At 49.3% G+C, this 21,915-nt stretch overlaps 1 protein-coding gene across 2 annotated transcripts in view; it reads left to right on the top strand.

The window, feature by feature from the left end:
* CRHR2 (corticotropin releasing hormone receptor 2) overlaps positions 1-21,915 on the top strand; it is a 1,438,337-nt gene that overhangs the window by 920,879 nt on the left and 495,543 nt on the right. For both annotated transcript variants that reach the window (XM_085628878.1, XM_085628879.1), the window contains one exon: positions 21,628-21,731. In XM_085628878.1, coding sequence (XP_085485004.1) covers positions 21,628-21,731 — 104 coding nt within the window. The remainder of the gene's footprint in view (positions 1-21,627; positions 21,732-21,915) is intronic.

The raw sequence follows: 21,915 nt of genomic DNA, 5'->3' as shown, positions 1-21,915 counted from the left end.
TTTTGCCGCTTTTGCTCACGTTACTACATGGCCCATTTCTGGCAAACACTTTGCTCGCTTGCTTTCACATGAGAACTGTCTGTATTTCATGTATTTGGTTGAACACTCTGCTCCTTGTCTGCACAGCGTGTTCAAGGTTAAAAAACAATAAGCTCTGTTGAATTGCTTTGGTCAGTCTCACGTCCCTAGCCATAACATAGAACACAGCTGCAATCCTGGAAATCTGGTGCTTTTAATATTGCTGTGCATGCATGTTAACACACTTGGAGAAAACGCTTTCCAGGATAGAAGAGCTGGGCTTGTCCGGAGATGTAAATTACTGCATCTGAACTCGGAGGTATGGGGTCCCCTGACAAAGCCTGGAGGTCTTCTATAATTATAATAAACAAGCTTCTAGCACGGGGAGGGTGGCAAGGCGCTGTAGTCCCGTTTCCACTGTTATTATAATATGATTTCCCCTTTTGTTCTATATAGAATTAGAACTATGCTGATTTGTACTGGCTTGTGTATTGCATTATAAAGCATGTTAGTTAAAATAAACATTTTAAACTATCCTTTGACTCTATTTACTCATGTTGTGGACAAGTACGAGAGTTTGAACGAAAAAGTGTTCTTGTTCCCACGTATCCTGAGAGAGGAGGGATTAACATGTTCTAGGATGTCTAATCATTGGTAGCTTCGCTGTAGTACAGAGAACGAATGAGACACTATAGCTAGTCGGATAGAGGATCTGGGTACCGAGGTGGGTATTTTGGTACACCACTACACACTGAGGTCCTGCTTTCCTGTGCATAGTTCTGTATATGTGCAGAATCCCTGCAACAGCATATAGTGGGAATACATTCTCCAGAGCGATCAGTTCACTGTTTAGCTTACCGCAACCCAGGAAGGGGGGAGCACTCCCTCCGCTACTGAAGATTTTCAAAATGCAGTGTCCCCAATCGCTACTTATGGGGCTGAAGTCCTGGTGCGACTTAATCCAAATGGAAGAAAACAGATTCTGTAGAAGAATCATAGGGGCCCGATCTCTACCTCGAACTTCATATGTCACAGAGAACTGAACATTCCATTTGTTGAAGATTATCGTAGTGCTCACCCTTTGTTGTTATGGCTCGCCTAGGTCTTACTAGAGACATCATAAAAGATTACCTCTCTTGCGATAAAGGCAGAAGCATTCCCTGGCTAGTGTACGTAGACTCCAGCCTTAATAAGGGCGGCTGCCAACAGTTGTTTGAGAACCCTGGTGGCCCACACACTATTAACAAAAAAACTGTTGCAGACTGTTGGACTTGGCCCTTCTGGCAGGTTCACCCCTGAACTTTTTTGCTTTTATTGGTGACTTGGTGATAGTACTTTTTGGTTTCTGCGCACTTTCCCTGTGTCCCAGGGTAAAGTGCGTGCGCACTCTGAGTGCATGTGGTGAGATAGGCCTGCCCTCCCATAGGAATGCATGGGGAATGTATGTGTCCCTGGTAGTTCCTGATGCGTGGGGTGTGCAGGCTCGAGTTTGGTATGTGCGGACTCGTGTGGTTGAATGCTGCGCGATGATGTGTGCGGCGTGCGTGTAGCTAGTATGTAAGTGCCACTTCTAGAAGTGGGCACTTCGGTGTGCAGTGTAAAATGTGTGCCTTGTCGGGCGATTGGCTGGTTGAGGTCATGTGACGGGCTAGGGATTCCCCAGAGTCAGGAGGAGTCACCCGGTGGTGAATAGGGAGATCAGCAGCTAGATGGGTGGGAGGAGTACACCTGGGTCCTGAATAGGGCAGGACTTTCCCCACACAATGCTGGCTCCGCCCCCTGTGGTGCGACTGACGACCCTAGCCCTGCCAGTGAATAGAGTGAGGGGCTGAGCACATCAAGGGTGCTCCCCAACCAGCTGCGACTGGTTTTCCCCCTCACCCTGAACCCAGAACAAAGGGTTTTGCTGTAGAAAAAGGGGGCTGTGTCCCCACAGAAACTGTTCTCTTCCAGGATCCTGAGGGGGGCTGCTGCTGCTGCTGGAGGCCAGGAGGAACCGCCACTTGGGACTGCCTTCCTGCCCTGGAGGGCCCAGTGAGCTGGTCCCCGGCCCAGCCTTGCCCCCTGCCTACCTTCCTAGAGACTTTGCTGGACTTTGTGCTTGTTCTCCTCTAAGCACTGGGAGCGCTTTGCTTGTGTCCCTAAAGCGCCTGGGAGCTTTTGTTGGCCTTTTGCGCTGAGAGAGCTTTCACTTTTTGTCCCTAGCGCTAGGAGCGCTTTATTTCTGATATCGAGTGCCCACCTCGATTTATTGTCTAGTACCGAGCAGGTGCCCACCCTGCATCGCGGCGCTAGGAGAACCAAGCGGGAGCCTACCCCGCTACTGGAGTGATTTGCTGATAGCGGGTGCCACCCCGCGCTTTTATGGTCATTGGTGAATCGGGAGCCTACCCGGTATCGACTTTATTTTGCATCGTAACCGGGAGCCCACCCCGTATCGTCGCCGTCACCAGGAGCTCGGGGCCGCCCCGCTGCCTGCGGCGACCCGGAAACAAAGGGAAGTCCAGCCTTCGTGGAGGCGGGGCCGGAGCCCGGAAGAGGAGCGGACGGGAGCCCACCCCGCGCTCCAGTGAGGACGTGCGGTGACTGCCCCTGCAGGGCTCCCGCAAGTAGGGGAGAGCCCTGCATCCCGGAGAAGCCCCGCGCCAAGCAGAGAAGCGCCGCCGGAGTCCCGGTGAGTAGGGCAGCCTGGTGGTTTTCGGAGCGCCTGACGCTCCCTCGAAGGAGGAGGGGGCAGTGCTTACCGAGCCCCGAGGGGCGCTCCGGCATAGAGGAGCATTTATCTTCTGAGGAAGAGTGGCCCCGGAAGGCAGCGGGCCGCTCCGACGTTGGCCCCCATATGTGTATTTCAGAGCCTGAAGGCTCTAACGGGGCACCTTTGTTATTGAGCCACAAGGCTCCAAGGGGGCACGAGTATTTAGAGCGCTAGGCGCTCCAACGTTGAGGGCACATCGTTCTAGAGCCCACGAGGCTCCAATGTTGGGGGGCGACATTGTCTAGAGTCCAGAGGGACTCCAAACGGGGCACATTGTTTGTTTAGAGCCCACGAGGCTCCACCATTGCCCCAGGGCATATTCGCATACCAGAGCCCAGAGAGGGCTCCAGAGGCACGCCGGTGCCCAAGTTCAGTGACACAGCTGCCCAGCACTTAGTGGGCAGCTGCCACGTTTAGGTTGAGCCCCTGCGCTCATTGGCTTGCGCAGCCTGCCTAGTCCAGCCCTGATTTTGTGGACGAAGGGCGGTTGAGCCCCTGAAAGGCCAGGTTGGCCTGGGGACAGTTTTGCTGTGTCGTGCCCTCACCTAGGGTACCTGTTGATGTTTACATATGTATTTTTGTGCCCGCGCAATGCCTTTATGCTATGTTGATTGCTAGCTGTACCTATGCGTACGGGAAGGTCTTTCCTAGTGTAGGTTGTGCTTCTATGCGTCATGTGCCTTGTGTTTACACCTCTGAATGTGGTATGCATCATGTGTTTATGTGCTTAGACCCCTACAGGTATTGGGATACTAAGGTGGTTGCTTTTCTCCTAGTACAGGTGGTACTAGTGAGGTCCTGATTCCCTGCGTAATATTTTCCTAAGGTGGTTAGGGTTGCGTAGGTGGTACTTACCTGTTACCAGTAGTTACTGGTTGTGTGCTACATGTTCCATTTTAGTGCTACAGTGATTGTATGTGCTATGGTCTAAAGTATTATTCCTAAGTTCTAAAAGTACTAATTCCTGAGAGTGGTCCATGTGGCCCTGTCCCCTGTATATATAATCCCTTGTAAATTCTGCCCGTGCCTGTTGGCACATTGTAAAGTGTGTGTTTATATCTAATGTGTTTTGTATAATACAAAGGCTATTTTTATAGAATACCTTGTGTGGAGGTTCCTTTGTGGTGGGCCTTGGGTGTTGTTGCTGGGTGCGCGCGCAAACGCTTTACACATCGCCTCAGAGATAAGCCTGACTGCTCGTGCCAAGCTACCAAGGGGGTGAGCAGCGGTTATCTTTGGCGTGTAACTCCCCAGCCCTGACTAGAGTGGTGGTTTCTGCCTGGCTTTGGCGCAAGCCCTAGCCAACCAGAAATCCCATTTCTAACATTGGTGGCAGCGGTGGGATTTGGACTTGCGTTTGCGCTGTACCGCAGCGGCAACTGGCCACACTACAAAACTCTGCATTTAGATAAATCACATGGTATAGGGATTATTGTTCTAAGTTTGTTTTTAATTGTCATTTCTTTGGAAATGTGTTTTTGTGCACTGTGAGTAAGGTGTCCCTAGCTCGGGAGGGTAGATCATCCCCCCAAGTGCATTGTGTTTTCTGGATTCACCAGAGGGTGGGATCCAGTGGTGGCAGCGTAATAGTGTCCAGTACATTTGTCCCCCGCCCTGCGCCCAGAGTTGGTACCTGTGTCACGTGGTGGTCAGGTTGAGGAATCAGGGGTGGTAGAAACTGCCTTACCAGTCCGAGGGGAGGGTTTTGTGTGTGGATGAATGGTGTGTGGCACTAGGCAAGTGAGTGTGAGTTCTCTAGGATAGAGAGCTTGCTGAATCCTTTGTGAATTGTGTACTCCTGTGTTAAACGCAGACCCCTAGGTTCCCTGTGTGATCTTTTCTCTAGAACGTCTGCCAGAATGGAGCCTGCTTTTGATCCCAGTGATCTAGTTTATTACAGTATGCAGGAGTTGGAAAGGTTCTGTAGAGAGAGAAACATAGGGGTGAGAGAGTCAGACACTGTGTACGAACTGAGGAACCACATGATTGGATGGCAAGCAGGTGAATGGGAACGTGAGCGCAGGGAGGAAGAAAGGGCCCGCCCGGGCCTCACACCTGGAGGGTGGTGGGTCTGTGGGGAGCCCTGAAGATTCAGAAGAAAATGACAGTACCTGGACGCCAGTAGAGAGTGAGGACCCCGTAGGTAGGGAGTCCCTTGCTGGGTCCAGCGTAGGAGATAGCGCCCCATCCCTTTCCCTGTCCCCTGAGCACAGTGGTAGTTTTCTGGATTACCCAGTGAGGGCGGAGTCCAGTGGTGGCAGCGATATAGAGTGCAGTACAGAGAGTCCCATTCCCAGTTCACCCAGTCTGGTACCTGTTTCCCAAGAAGAGGAGTATAGGTTGAAATTCAGGGGCAGTAGGAAGCTGTCTCACCATTCTTGGGAGGAGTTTTTGGGGGAATGTGATGATGCACTGTTTGATTGGGTAAGAGTTACCACAGAAGATGATTTTGATAAACTGTATAGACTGGTTATCAAAGAGCAGATGCTCAGTAGTTGTTCTCCAGGGTTGCGCCAACACCTGTTGAGGTATGGCTCTTTTTGTCCATTTGAACTTGCAGAGGAAGCAGACCGCTGGGAAAGGGCCAGAGGTTCTCTAGAGTCATTCGTGAGTGATTCCAACAATAGTGGGTCAGAGATCCTCCAGCCCAGTGTGGTGGAGGAGGCTCAGTGTAGCCCAGCTAGGTCCCAGGATAGCGAGGAGGGTGTAGGGGCTCACTGCCTGGCTCAGTGGAGCAGGAGTGAGGGGGTGACCAAGGGTCCCCAGACGCCCGAAACCCTGCCTCAGGACTTGGATGGTTTCATGAGGGAACACCAAGTTGGGGACCTAGGCTGTCCTGTTAGTCCACTTGAGGAAGATCTCTTAGTGAGTAGAGGACCTGGAGCGCCCGTAAACAGGGCTCCTGTGGTTCTAGAGTCTGACAGTACCGCTCCGGTAGGGAGGGTACAGGAGTCCAGCGTGAGCAGTGATTGGGGGATGAGTTCCCCAGTGGAAGAGCCTGTGGGTCAGGGACTACCCAGTTGGGCTAGGATCCCGTGTAGTGACCAGGGTGGCACCACTTCTGTTCTGGGGGATCTCCGCGCACTGTCAGGTGGACAGGGGACGGGAGATCAGCGCCAGACAGACAGTCGCTCGACATATGTGTCATTTGATAGCCTCAGGGGGATGGAGGGTAAGTCCCCAGAAGTCCTGGAGTGCCAGGCAATTATTCCACCAAAGGTTCTAGGCCGGAGGTTGGAAGGCCAGGTTCGGGATCAGCCTGACCTGAAGGGTGGGACGTCTGTAACCAGCGTCCCGACCGGTTCTTCTTCCAGAGGTACCGCCCCAGTTGGTAGGGAGCAGGGCTCTGAAAGAGGGTGCAGAGGGTGGGAGAGCCCACCTCTGGCCCCGGTACAACCTGAGGGGTTAAACCCTGGGTTGGAATGGCGTTCTAGGTGTACCCCTCGCCAGAGGAGGAGGAACCCTAGGAGAAGAGGTAGGGGGAGGAGAGCCTTCCCTGAGACTCCTGGTCCGCCTGAGGGTGTAGACCCTAGGCTGGAGAACCAGTGGCAGTCTAGTCCTGTCTTGCAGAGAGGAAGAGTGGAGAATGGCCGCTATGTGCCAGGGGTTACTACCCCCCACTCTGTGATTAGGCAAAGACCGGTGGCACCTGGGTGGCCTAGGGCCTGGTCTTGGCCGCGGACAGCTTGGGAATACCAGTGGGGTAGCCCAGTTGGTCCAGAGAGTGGTTTTAGAAGGAGTTCCATGGGTTCACCGTGGCGTAGAACCGGAGGGTGTCCCTGCAGTTGCGGGCCCGCGTCCGTGTTCTATCGCCCCAAGCAGGGAAGTCCATCACGGTGGTGATTGGTCTGCCCTGCGTTTTGGCTGGAAGGGGGTTGTGTTGGACTTGGCCCTTCTGGCAGGTTCACCCCTGAACTTTTTTGCTTTTATTGGTGACTTGGTGATAGTACTTTTTGGTTTCTGCGCACTTTCCCTGTGTCCCAGGGTAAAGTGCGTGCGCACTCTGAGTGCATGTGGTGAGATAGGCCTGCCCTCCCATAGGAATGCATGGGGAATGTATGTGTCCCTGGTAGTTCCTGATGCGTGGGGTGTGCAGGCTCGAGTTTGGTATGTGCGGACTCGTGTGGTTGAATGCTGCGCGATGATGTGTGCGGCGTGCGTGTAGCTAGTATGGAAGTGCCACTTCTAGAAGTGGGCACTTCGGTGTGCAGTGTAAAATGTGTGCCTTGTCGGGCGATTGGCTGGTTGAGGTCATGTGACGGGCTAGGGATTCCCCAGAGTCAGGAGGAGTCACCCGGTGGTGAATAGGGAGATCAGCAGCTAGATGGGTGGGAGTAGTACACCTGGGTCCTGAATAGGGCAGGACTTTCCCCACACAATGCTGGCTCCGCCCCCTGTGGTGCGACTGACGACCCTAGCCCTGCCAGTGAATAGAGTGAGGGGCTGAGCACATCAAGGGTGCTCCCCAACCAGCTGCGACTGGTTTTCCCCCTCACCCTGAACCCAGAACAAAGGGTTTTGCTGTAGAAAAAGGGGGCTGTGTCCCCACAGAAACTGTTCTCTTCCAGGATCCTGAGGGGGGCTGCTGCTGCTGCTGGAGGCCAGGAGGAACCGCCACTTGGGACTGCCTTCCTGCCCTGGAGGGCCCAGTGAGCTGGCCCCTGGCCCAGCCTTGCCCCCTGCCTACCTTCCTAGAGACTTTGCTGGACTTTGTGCTTGTTCTCCTCTAAGCACTGGGAGCGCTTTGCTTGTGTCCCTAAAGCGCCTGGGAGCTTTTGTTGGCCTTTTGCGCTGAGAGCGCTTTCACTTTTTGTCCCTAGCGCTAGGAGCGCTTTATTTCTGATATCGAGTGCCCACCTCGATTTATTGTCTAGTACCGAGCAGGTGCCCACCCTGCATCGCGGCGCTAGGAGAACCAAGCGGGAGCCTACCCCGCTACTGGAGTGATTTGCTGATAGCGGGTGCCACCCCGCGCTTTTATGGTCATTGGTGAATCGGGAGCCTACCCCGTTATCGACTTTATTTTGCATCGTAACCGGGAGCCCACCCCGTATCGCCGCCGTCACCAGGAGCTCGGGGCCGCCGCGCTGCCTGCGGCGACCCGGAAACAAAGGGAAGTCCAGCCTTCGTGGAGGCGGGGCCGGAGCCCGGAAGAGGAGCGGACGGGAGCCCACCCCACGCTCCAGTGAGGACGTGCGGCAACTGCCCCTGCAGGGCTCCCGCAAGTAGGGGAGAGCCCTGCATCCCAGAGAAGCCCGGCGCCAAGCAGAGAAGCGACGCCGGAGTACCGGTGAGTAGGGCAGCCTGGTGGTTTTCGGAGCGCCTGACGCTCCCTCGAAGGAGGAGGGGGCAGTGCTTACCGAGCCCCGAGGGGCGCTCCGGCATAGAGGAGCATTTATATTCTGAGGAAGAGCGGCCCCGGAAGGCAGCGGGCCGCTCCGACGTTGGCCCCCATATGTGTATTTCAGAGCCTGAAGGCTCTAACGGGGCACCTTTGTTATTGAGCCACGAGGCTCCAAGGGGGCACGAGTATTTAGAGCGCTAGGCGCGCCAACGTTGAGGGCACATCATTCTAGAGCCCACGAGGCTCCAACGTTGGGGGGCGACATTGTCTAGAGTCCAGAGGGACTCCAAACGGGGCACATTGTTTGTTTAGAGCCCACGAGGCTCCACCATTGCCCCAGGGCATATTCGCATAACAGAGCCCAGAGAGGGCTCCAGAGGCACGCCGGTGCCCAAGTTCAGTGCCACAGCTGCCCAGCACTTAGTGGGCAGCTGCCACGTTTAGGTTGAGCCCCTGCGCTCATTGGCTTGCGCAGCCTGCCTAGTCCAGCCCTGACTTTGTGGACAAAGGGCGGTTGAGCCCCTGAAAGGCCAGGTTGGCCTGGGGACAGTTTTGCTGTGTCGTGCCCTCACCTAGGGTACCTGTTGATGTTTACATATGTATTTTTGCGCCCGCGCAATGCCTTTATGCTATGTTGATTGCTAGCTGTACCTATGCGTAGGGGAAGGTCTTTCCTAGTGTAGCTTGTGCTTCTATGCGTTATGTGCCTTGTGTTTACACCTCTGAATGTGGTATGCATTATGTGTTTATGTGCTCAGACCCCTACAGGTATTGGGATACTAAGGTGGTTGCTTTTCTCCTAGTACAGGTGGTACTAGTGAGGTCCTGATTCCCTGCGTAATGTTTTCCTAAGGTGGTTAGGGTTGCGTAGGTGGTACTTACCTGTTACCAGTAGTTACTGGTTGTGTGCTACATGTTCCATTTTAGTGCTACAGTGATTGTATGTGCTATGGTCTAAAGTATTATTCCTAAGTTCTAAAAGTGCTAATTCCTGACAGTGGTCCATGTGGCCCTGTCCCCTGTATATATAATCCCTTGTAAATTCTGCCCGTGCCTGTTGGCACATTGTAAAGTGTGTGTTTATATCTAATGTGTTTTGTATAATACAAAGGCTATTTTTATAGAATTCCTTGTGTGGAGGTTCCTTTGTGGTGGGCCTTGGGTGTTGTTGCTGGGTGCGCGCGCAAACGCTTTACACATTGCCTCAGAGATAAGCCTGACTGCTCGTGCCAAGCTACCAAGGGGGTGAGCAGGGGTTATCTTTGGCGTGTAACTCCCCAGCCCTGACTAGAGTGGTGGTTTCTGCCTGGCTTTGGCGCAAGCCCTAGCCAACCAGAAATCCCATTTCTAACACAGACTATTTGGTTTAAACTATTACAGGTTGAGAGACTGACGAATGAGTCTGTCAAGCTGATAGTGAAAGCTTATTTGAGTATAAATATGGGAGTAAATAGTTTAATCCCAAGTTATCTGAAAAGTCCCTTGGGGCAATGGGAGCGTAGTTTGTTGTTTCGTCTCAGGGTAGGCACTGTTAAATATTTGCTAAGCTTCCCACTAGGTTTTCAATGTAAGGGTGCTCAGAATCTTCTGCAGGAGCGTCAGGAATTTGAAGAGTATGTCTCCGTCTTCCCCTGCGGCCTTCCGTCTCTATCAAACCCTAGAGAACCGGATGACACGCCAGGGGAAAACAGGGTAACAAAACAAGGGAAGGAGGGTGTGACTTCAGAGGTAGTGTCGTGGTGGATCCAAGGAGGTAGGTCTTTTCCGGACACACTGTAATAGAAAAGCCTAATCACTCTTCTTTCTTGCTCATAAACAGTAACCCATAAACATTATCAAGCCCACCTACCACTGGGGTCTGGATTTCTTGCATGAAGGGGGATCACCTCTATTGGGAAATACAGGTACACAGGAAAGGACTGGTGTAGAATGAGCTGGCCCAGTGTTCCTAAACCACATAAGCAAACAAGTCAGAGGAGATTCTGTAACTGTAAAGTCAATATCATCAGAAGCTTCTTATAAATCCTTCACTCACTCATGGTAACCACTCCAACTCCCCTTCCTGGTATTTACCAATGACAGGTAACAATGGGACTTTATTCGGATGTAGGCTACGACCTAATGGGAAAGTACCAGGCGATAACTATTAGTTCTACTCACACTTAAAGTACTTGTAAACACACAAGAAAGATGGAGCGCACTGCGCTGTTACCGTATTTCAGTCGTGCATCGGCTCTTACATCGTGGTCCACGCTAGCAGCCCCCTTTTGGTTAGTAAAATCTTCAGTCTCCTAGGAGAATAATCCCACGGTTCAAGGAGGAGGGATAGATCAGGGTTGGGAGATACGGGAGTGACTGATGTGGGACTTCGCGGCCCTCCAGGTGCAGTCGGAATGCGCAAATCCCATTCGAAAGGGAAACAAGTAAGTAGGCTGTTGGGTGAGGGGACGGAAGGAGCAGGGGATATCTGAACCCTCAAAACTGCGTGGAAACTAGACGTATGGACAGAGTGGGGAGGACACAGTTAAAGAAAGAAAATAAGCATACTAACACACAGACCACCACCACCAAGGTGCGAGCGCTGCGAATGAGTGGCAGCACAGGGATAGGGAAAGGGCGTGCACTCACGCGAAATGACGCCACCCGGGACGAAAGACAAACAATTGCAAAACACAAGCGAGCTCCAAAGGTGAAACAGGAGAGCTCACTACGGCAACTCTTTGGCGTCTTGCAAACACGCCAAACGCTCGGATGAAACCCGCAAATGTTCAACGCTACTCCGGGAACAGGAAATCAATCTTTCCGGAAGTCAGGCATTCGGAACTCGGACAAAACCAGGCCACTAAGCTAGAACGCTAAGCGCGATCGTAAGCGCCCAGCCTCCTTATATACTGGTTCGTCTGTGGATCCGAGTTCGAGTCCCGGGGCATGACAGCACACTCCCCCCACAACGGCCTCCCCCCGTCTTGGGTTTGTCAGGATGCTTCAGGTGAAACAGGCGAGCAAGCCGAGGGGCGTGTACATTAGTGACCGTCTCCCACGTACGTTCCTCCACTCCATATCCCTTCCAATGTATGAGATACTGGAGTGTATTCTTCACCAATCACAAATCCACAATGGATTCTACTTCATACTCAGAGGGATCCGAAAGAGAGACTGGAGCTGGACGACGCGGGAGTTGAGTGCCAGATTCCACAGGCTTTACCAGGGAGACGTGGAACACTGGATGTATCTTGAAAGAGGCAGGTAATTCTAGTTTCACAGCCACAGGATTGATCACACTATGCACCTTATATGGGCCTATGTACGTAGGGTTGAACTTGCGTGGACCACGGAGTGCCAGATGTTTGGTGGAAAGCCACACCTTATCCCCCGGTTCATAGATAGGTTCTAAACGTCTATGAAGATCAGCCCCCTCCTTATACGCTGTCTTTGCGGCTTCCAGATTCTCCAGGGTGCAACTATGGATTTCTCGTAGCTGTGAGAGAAACTCATTGGCCGCCGGGGTAGGGCCTTCCTGGGACACTCCAGTAGGTAACAACTTGGGATGGAATCCGTGAGAACTATAGAAGGGTGTGTAGCCTGTAGAGGAGTGGGGGCTGTTGTTATACGCGATTTCTGCCACCCATACCCATTCATCCCATTCTACAGGTTTCTGCAGGGCCTGTGTTCTCATGTACTGTTCGAAGCATTGGTTGACCCTCTCAGTCTGCCCATCGGATTGAGGGTGATGACTGGAGGACAACCTGACCTCTATACCAAGCAAGGAACACAAACATTTCCAAAACCGGGACACGAACTGGGCCCCCCTATCAGACACCAGTACGGAGGGAATTCCATGTAGACGGACAATCTCTCGTAGAAAAACTGAAGCTAGTTCACTGGCGGTAGGCAACCCCCTCAAGGGGACAAAATGAGCGGTCTTTGTAAACATATCCACCACCACTAGCAAGGTAGTATTCTGGTTTTGGGTCAATGGCAACTCGACAACAAAATCAAGGGATACAGTATGCCAGGGTCCCGGCGGAGCAGGGAGAGGCAAGAGTAAGCCCACTGGGTTTTGGCGGGAGACTTTGGACTGGGCACATACATGACACGTCTTAACGTACGTAACAATGTCTTTCAGCATGCGCGGCCACCAGAATCGCTCTCGTACTGCCTGAGTAGTCTTCTTAATCCCTGGGTGGCCTGCCAATGTATGGGAGTGGTACCAATCCAACACCTGTTGCTGTAGTTCCCTAGTGGGTAAAACTATTCCCCCTTGTACACATACGTAACCGTTCTGAATTGTAGTGGTCTGAGAACCCACAACACCCCCCATTTCCGCTGATGACTGGCTCTGCCTAACCTGGGTGAGAAACATTTCCTGAGAGAGAACCCCACCTAGAATGGCTTCTTTGGGAACAATAGTCGGGGACTCCAAGGGTACTTCGGGATGATCAAACCCTAAGCGAGACAAGGTATCAGCTTTCCCGTTCTTCCGCCCTGGACGGTAGTGGATACAGAAATCATACTCGCAAAAGAACTGCGACCAACGTATTTGTCGCATGGACAAGGCTTTGGCGGACTTCAAATATTGGAGGTTGCGGTGATCTGTCAGGACTGTTGTTTGATGCCTAGCCCCCAACAAATACTGACGCCATTCCTCAAAAGCTCTTTTTATAGCGAGAAGCTCCTTTTCTCCTACCGCGTAATTGTATTCTGCCGGGGTGAATTTGTGTGAAAAATAGGCCACTTGGTGATTAAGGCCACTAACAGGTTCTCTTTGGCTGAGAACCCCCCCCACGGCCACTTGAGAAGCATCAACCTCCACAACAAAAGGCAAGGCAGGATCAGGATGGTGAAGAACGGGAGCTCGGGTGAAGGAAAGACGCAACTGTTGGAATGCATTCTCTGCTGTTCTAGACCAGGTATAGATGACCCCTTTCTTCAAGAGGGCCGTAAGTGGCGATGCCAGATCAGAAAAATTCTTTATAAACCGCCTGTAAAAGTTGGCAAAACCCAAAAAGCTTTGCAACTCTTTGACTGTTTTAGGCGCTGGCCATGACAAGACAGCCTTCACCTTACCGGGATCCATTGCCAAACCCCATGGAGATACTACAAAACCTAGAAAGGGCACCTCCTGAGTGTGGAAAGTGCACTTCTCTAGTTTACAGTACAATCTATTGTCATGTAGGCGTTCTAACACCTTCCGTACATGCATTATGTGATCTGACAAGGAGGCAGAAAAAATCAACAGATCGTTAATATAGGCTATTACGTAGTCTTCTAGCATGTCTCTAAGCACTTCATTAATGAAAAACTGAAATGCTGCAGGAGCATTACAAAGCCCAAAGGGCATGGCTAAATACTCGTATAACCCATATTTGGTGCAGAATGCTGTCTTCCACTCATCTCCCTCCTTGACTCGCACAAGATGGTAAGCACCACGTAGATCTAATTTTGTGAAGTACTGTGCGCCTCTCACTTTGTCAAGGAGGGAGGCAATGAGGGGCAACGGGTAACGATTCTTAATGGTGACTTGATTCAACCGTCGGTAGTCGATACAACATCTCAATCCCCCTTCCCGCTTGGGAATGAAAAACAATGCAGAAGAGGCAGGAGAGCGCGAAGATCTGATGAACCCCTTTTCCAGCATGTCATCGAGGTACTGTCGTAGATACACGTTTTCTTTTTCTGTTAGCGAGTATACTCGACTGCAAGGGATTCTAGCCCCCGCTTCCAAATCTATTCGGCAGTCGTACACCCTATGTGGAGGGAGAGATTCTGCTTCTCGGGGGTCGAATACGGCCTTTAAATCATCGTAACAGGTAGGTAGCTCAGGCGCCTGTTCCACTGCCACAGAAGTTATGTCTGCTAGCGTGCCAGCTATCACTCCCTTTTTTCTTCGGGAAGGACGAAATTCTAAAAGGGAGTTTTCCCAATCTATGACGGGGTTGTGGAGTTTTAGCCACGGGATTCCTAATAAAACGGGAATGTGTGGTGAATGTATCAGATCAAATGACAGGTCTTCCTGATGCTGAGGTCCTATACTCATGTGTAACTGCTCTGTTTGATGGGTCACCGGCCCCGAGACAAGCGGCCTGCCATCGATAGTGGAGACCCTATTGGAGACCTCTTTCTTTACACATGGTATTAGGTTGTTTCGGGCCCATTCCTCATCCATATAATTCCCTGATGCTCCAGAATCAATCATGATCCTTACGTGCAATCCCTGCTGTTCAAGAGCAATATAAGCGGAAACATAGAAATGTGCCGTGGCGGACAAGTCTTGATCAACGGGGGAGACTGTACAACCTGAACTGCCCGGGAGCCTGGCCTCGAAGGACCCCGGACTTTCTAGTTTCCCTGTCGGTTAACTGGGCTCGGCTTGACAGGACAAGCTCTTACAAAATGACCGGCTTTACCGCAGTACATGCACAGTTTCTCGGCCCTTCTTCTCTGCCTTTCTTCGTGCGTCAAAGGGCCCCGCACCATCCCTATTTGCATAGGCTCGCTCTCATCCAAGGACTTCGGCAGCTCACTCTTTTTCTCCTTGAACACTCCATATCGCGGTTCCCCTTTTCCCTTTTCGTTTTTTCGCTCTCTCAGCCTGTGATCAATTTGAATTACTAAGTCAATGAGGTCAGGACAAGATTCAGGTAAGTCTACTATTTGGGATAAGGCATCCTTTAATTCGTCCCATAAACCCCTGTAGAAGAGTGTGCCGCGCTTTTCTTCCGGCCAGTTGGCCTCTACCACTAGTCTCCTAAAGGAAGAGATATACTGAACCAAATCATGACTACCCTGCTTCAAGGCTAACAGCTCTGTATCAGCTGCATGGGTGTACACATGTCTATCGAACAGTTTACGGAATTCCCTCCTAAAGGCTCCATAATTGTATAGTAAAGGATCATCTCTTTCTACTAAGGGTATAGCCCAATCAGCAGCGGACCCACTTAAATAGGATATGGCGAACGCCACCCTAGATTGATCAGAGGGAAAACAGGCCGCCTTGCACGAGAAGTGTAGCTGGCATTGACTCAGGAAAGCGGCACATCGGGCCGCGTCTCCCGCAAAACGCTCCGGCGGGGCTAGGGGAATGGACTGGGGGGTAGTTACATGGATAACCGGTTGTTGGCCTGTACTTCTTTCTCCTGAAGACCCCGCTCTTTGTTGGCCCTGTAGGGCATCAACTTGTGCTGCCAAGGCCTGGGTTTCAACTTGCAAATTGCCTATCATATTGGCTACATCAGCCAACGTTACTGTACCCAAATCCATGACGCTCGGGCAGAATACACTGTTTAAGGCTTAGCGTTCTGTAAGGGTGCTCAGAATCTTCTGCAGGAGCGTCAGGAATTTGAAGAGTATGTCTCCGTCTTCCCCTGCGGCCTTCCGTCTCTATCAAACCCTAGAGAACCGGATGACACGCCAGGGGAAAACAGGGTAACAAAACAAGGGAAGGAGGGTGTGACTTCAGAGGTAGTGTCGTGGTGGATCCAAGGAGGTAGGTCTTTTCCGGACACACTGTAATAGAAAAGCCTAATCACTCTTCTTTCTTGCTCATAAACAGTAACCCATAAACATTATCAAGCCCACCTACCACTGGGGTCTGGATTTCTTGCATGAAGGGGGATCACCTCTATTGGGAAATACAGGTACACAGGAAAGGACTGGTGTAGAATGAGCTGGCCCAGTGTTCCTAAACCACATAAGCAAACAAGTCAGAGGAGATTCTGTAACTGTAAAGTCAATATCATCAGAAGCTTCTTATAAATCCTTCACTCACTCATGGTAACCACTCCAACTCCCCTTCCTGGTATTTACCAATGACAGGTAACAATGGGACTTTATTCGGATGTAGGCTACGACCTAATGGGAAAGTACCAGGCGATAACTATTAGTTCTACTCACACTTAAAGTACTTGTAAACACACAAGAAAGATGGAGCGCACTGCGCTGTTACCGTGTTTCAGTCGTGCATCGGCTCTTACATCGTGGTCCACGCTAGCAGCCCCCTTTTGGTTAGTAAAATCTTCAGTCTCCTAGGAGAATAATCCCACGGTTCAAGGAGGAGGGATAGATCAGGGTTGGGAGATACGGGAGTGACTGATGTGGGACTTCGCGGCCCTCCAGGTGCAGTCGGAACGCGCAAATCCCATTCGAAAGGGAAACAAGTAAGTAGGCTGTTGGGTGAGGGGACGGAAGGAGCAGGGGATATCTGAACCCTCAAAACTGCGTGGAAACTAGACGTATGGACAGAGTGGGGAGGACACAGTTAAAGAAAGAAAATAAGCATACTAACACACAGACCACCACCACCAAGGTGCGAGCGCTGCGACTGAGTGGCAGCACAGGGATAGGGAAAGGGCGTGCACTCACGCGAAATGACGCCGCCCGGGACGAAAGACAAACAATTGCAAAACACAAGCGAGCTCCAAAGGTGAAACAGGAGAGCTCACTACGGCAACTCTTTGGCGTCTTGCAAACACGCCAAACGCTCGGATGAAACCCGCAAAGGTTCAACGCTACTCCGGAAACAGGAAATCAATCTTTCCGGAAGTCAGGCATTCGGAACTCGGACAAAACCAGGCCACTAAGCTAGAACGCTAAGCGCGATCGTAAGCGCCCAGCCTCCTTATATACTGGTTCGTCTGTGGATCCGAGTTCGAGTCCCGGGGCATGACATTCAAGCACACTAGGGGGCATATCATCAGGGCCAGGCAATAAAATTATCGCCGCTTTAGCATCCGTTTTCGGACGTAAAGCGGCGATAATTTTATCGCCTTATCAGCAAGGTCACGCTATCGCGTGCATCCTTGCCTTATCGCCCTTTCCCCCAACACCCATCTTCGCATCTCTAAGGAGATGCAAAGTGGGCGTTCCACCCCAAGGTAACGGGAGAAATGTTGCTAAGTGACATTTCTCTTATTATCTAGCCACACACTAACCTGCAGAGCGACAAGAAAAGTAGCGATAACCTCGGTTATCGCTACTTTCCTTACGCCTGCTTTTCAACTGACTTATCATCTCACAAAAAGGTCCTTAAATGGAGTAAAATATAACCCAAAGGAATACCACTCCAACGTATGCTACTCACAACAAGTATCCTAGTGGGAACTATATAACTTATGTGAATGACAAAAAGCACATAAACCCAAACAAAAAGCATTAGCTTTTAAAGACGAGAACCCTCACTCACCACTAGGGTGACATGCTCCATCATTGGGTTCCCTCTTACACCCAGTGCCCGCAAGGTACACTGAGTGGGCTACAACTCTCCCTCTGGAGAGGAGCGTGAGGTGTTTTTTCACTCCAATGTTAGAGGTAAATGAGGGGCAGAGTGCAAAAATAATGTCAAAAGTGCATTAAAACCATCTCATGAAGGGAAAACGAACTTTAATAACTATCCCCAATGGATGGAGTTAAAACCAGTGTGACGATAGGAGTATAGATATTTCCTATCTAACTAGGTCGACATGTTTCTGCCCAGGGGACCAAAAGTTCCAGGCATTCATTAGGACCATTCAGCTTGTCACTCTGCAATAATGTGAAAAACAAAAACCATACTTATGTAAAATATAAGTGTTGCCGAGACCGACTCTTGTCTGGTCTTCTTTGCTGTAATGAATAAATGTACTTATTAGTAATTCACATGTTCTTTTCAGGTATAAACATATTAACCGTGTATCACCTGAACAATAGTGCCAAAAGTCACCACCAAAGTGAAAACCATATGAGTAAGTATCTTAGATACACATATCTCACAGACTCTGTCTAATACGGAAGAGTGGACTAAACTCAGTAATGTTAAGAATAAGGGTGGGCGTAGTTCGCGAAGTAGCACTTTGCGAAGCTACGCAAAGTGAAGTTCGCAATACGCGAGCTACGCGTAGCACTTCGCGAACTGCGTAGTAACATGTTCGCACTGTGCAAGATGTTGTTTTCAATGATTGCACAGTGCGGACAAGCAACCGGCACTGTGCAATCATTGAAAATGGCATCTTGCACAGTGCGAGCTGTAGATTTCTGCTGCTCGAGTAGATTTTTACTCGAGCGGCAGCTTTCTCAACGCGAACTGGTAGTTTCTCATCGCGAGCGGTCGCGAGCATACGCGACCCCTCGCAATGAGAAACCTGACCTCCTCGCGTTGGGAATCTCGCCGGGAGGTTTTTTTTCCATGCTCGCGATCGCGAACAAGGAAAAAGTCTCGCCGGGATGTCATTTTGCTTGCTCGCGGTCGCCAACTTGACATTGAGGACCGCGAGCAAGCAAAAAATGACCGCAGCACTACGCAACACTACACTACGCGTGTTCGCACTGTGCTACGTGCAGTTCGCGTAGTGCGAAGTAGCGCGAACTTCGCAAACTACGCGAGCGTAGCGTAGTGCTTCGCCCAGGCCTAGTTAAGAAACAGCATGTCAGAACGATTTTGCATGCTGCCATTCTAACTCAATATTTGAGAGGAAATATAGCACCCCCAGGTTTGATAGTAAATAATGCCCCTAGACTCTTTTTAGATAATAAAACCTTTGTGACCAATTGGTCTAAGATTGCATGGCGTTGTACTAGGGATTGGCTTGTCTTAATTATTAACACAGCTAAAGAAACGGCCGATCTCCTAGCGATAGAGATCCAAACATTGGAAAGCCAGTTAAAATCAGGTATCCAATTTACCATCTATAAGAAGAGACTGGAAGAAATTTCAAAAAATCTTAATGAGATTAAGGATGATTTGGTTAAATTCAAGGTTAATAAATTGAAGAAAGATCTTGATAGATTTACCTTGGAAAAAGTATATCCATATATCTCTGATGATTATCAGACCAGTGTTAATAAGAAGAAAGGTAAAAGAGGTTTACAGGGATGGCGTAGGGACACGGATGAATGGACCTCTAACTCCGATGAATGGAGTGATTCGAATGACTCGGATCCGGATTGCAATTTTGTGAGACGAGGGAGAGGTAACATGCATGTGTATCCCCAACAAAGAAGACCAGACAAGAGTCGGTCTCGGCAATACTTATATTTTACATAAGTATGGTTTTTGTTTTTCACATTATTGCAGAGTGACAAGCTGAATGGTCCTGATGAATGCCTGGAACTTTTGGTCCCCTGGGCAGAAACATGTCGACCTAGTTAGATAGGAAATATCTATACTCCTATCGTCACACTGGTTTTAACTCCATCCATTGGGGATAGTTATTAAAGTTCTTTTTCCCTTCATGAGATGGTTTTAATGCACTTTTGACATTATTTTTGCACTCTGCCCCTCATTTACCTCTAACATTGGAGTGAAAAAACACCTCACGCTCCTCTCCAGAGGGAGAGTTGTAGCCCACTCAGTGTACCTTGCGGGTACTGGGTGTAAGAAGGAACCCAATGATGAAGCATGTCACCCTAGTGGTGAGTGAGGGTTCTTGTCTTTAAAAGCTAATGCTTTTTGGTGGGTTTATGTGTTTTTTGTCATTCACATAAGTTATATAGTTCCCACTAGGATACTTGTTGTGACTTTCAACTGACTTAGCCATGATATCCTATGGAAGGTGGATATCATGGCTAAGTCTGCCTTGCTCTATCAGCAAGCTTTCGCCAAACATTGTGCGATTATCGCTGGATTTCCAGCGATAATCGCACAGTTGGCAGCTTGCGCGTTGAATTTTATCGCTTTGGAGATAAGCGTTGCTGATAGCACACTATCTCCGCGATAATATTCAGCGTTGGCTGGCGATAATTATCCTCGCGCTAAGAGCGCTGAGCGATAATTATCGCCTGGCCTTGATGATATGCCCCTTAGATACTTGCCTGTGTAATGGTAGATCAGGCTTATCTATGTTACACTTTTTATTATTATGTGGTTTTTATTCTTTGTACACAAAAAGCATTTTATTACTTTTAATCAAGAGGCATCACATTATTGATTTAAGAGTTGCATATAGTGAACTGCTCCAATTGTACGACGATTAATGTATCGTCTATGTAGGCTTGTTTCTAAAAACTGTTGTGCATGCCCGTTTTTCAATGACTACTTTTTAGTTTTAATGATAGAGCGCTGCTGCAATCTTATTGATTTTATTATCACGGAATGATGACATAAAAGTGTATAGATGTTTTTAAATATATTTATTTCTGTATGCACTTTCATGGATACTTTTGTACTCAAATATAGATTGAATTGAAAAATAATGCCAGGAACACAGGGACAGCTCGTCCTTATGGACGTCAATTGGGGCACCACTTTCCTTGTTTTCTGTCATTTCGTTTAATACACTAATAGTGAATAATATTACACTATTCACTATTAGTCCAATAAAAAATGGAATGCAATCAGCTAGAATGGGACCATCCCTGGCAGCTGAGGTAAGTAAAAATTGCTTTAAAAATGTCCGCTGTGTATATGCTTGTGAGTGAGAGTGTGTTTATGTGAGACAGTATGTGTATGTGTGAATATATGTGTATGTGTAAGCACGCGTATATGAGTCAAAATAAAGGTCAATTGGTGTATGATGTACCTTACGCTACCGCCCGCAATGTGGTGATTTGACTTCTATGCGCTGTCTTTCAGTTGGTAGCCATATGAAGACTTGTGGGTTTTGCTAAGGCTTAGATTGACAATTTGTGCAGTACTCAGCAAGGCTTACCTATAATGTAGGATTAGTTGTGACTAATGGGACTTCCATGACTTTGGAATTAATGTTACATTTCATCCTTCTGGACAACGCAGGAACTAATGCATATTAAGCCCCCGTTTTTCACTTACTTGGTTAGTTCTGACTTCCCTTCCTGCTCAACCCATAAGAAGTGACAAGTAGTGGGGGAGAGAAGCAGTGGCCTCTTTGATGTAAACTGTACTTGTGCTGATATTGAATCCTAATTGCTACAGGATGCTATTGAGTTCCAGGAACTGCCTTTTGAAGCACCCACTTGTTTAGTGCTAGCCAAGCTCTTTCTGCAGTTGAACTGCATCAGCCAACATTACTGTTATAATGAGTTGTGGGCACAGAGGCACTGCTCTTCCTCACTCCCATCTCCAAAGAGAGTCCACCATGTCAGCACGTTGCCACAGTGCCTAGTGTTCTAGATGAGGTCATGGTATTATATATATGTATGGGATATATATATATTTACACATATCTTCAAGGTATGTAGAGGTTCAGTTAAGAATAGTAAATCTGTACTTGCATTTGCTTAACAATATTGTTGTAGTCAAGATTCTGGATACAATATCAGTACAGGATAATATTATGTCCCTCGGTATTGTAATATACCTCCTTGCCAAAGTAAAAAGACAGACCCAAGCATTTAAACTTTGAAACATTAAGGCCAGTGCATTATCATTATAAAGGCAGATCATTGTAGTCTTTGTTTTTGAAGAGGGGTTTGGTAAACCTAAAATAGCATCCCATGGATTTTTCTAATGAGATCTTCCAGATGAGCACAGTAATTACTGTTTCTAAACAGATGTAATGCTGTTTAATGTCACTGAGAAGAGAAGCATGCTGATCTAATCATGTTGTGTTCCTCTCTGCAGAAGTATCCACTGCATTACAAGATTGCTCTCATCATAAACTACCTGGGACACTGTATATCTGTTCTGGCTCTCATCGTTGCCTTTCTGCTTTTCTTGTGCTTGAGGTGAGTCATTTGTTTGTTTCTTTACATTTTGATTCTTCTGTGTGGTCAGAATTCAGGGGCATAGCTTCCATTGGTGCAGTGGGTACAGTGGCAGCGGGGGCCTGAGGATCTCACTGAACACTGATTATTGCTGTATTTTCTAATTCAGACAGCAGGCCAGAGACCCATTTCATTGCTGGTACTA

The sequence above is a fragment of the Triturus cristatus genome, chromosome 10 (genome assembly GCF_964204655.1).
Source record: "Triturus cristatus chromosome 10, aTriCri1.1, whole genome shotgun sequence".
NCBI lineage: Eukaryota > Metazoa > Chordata > Amphibia > Caudata > Salamandridae > Triturus > Triturus cristatus.
This window is presented reverse-complemented; position numbering and strand designations above follow the sequence as displayed.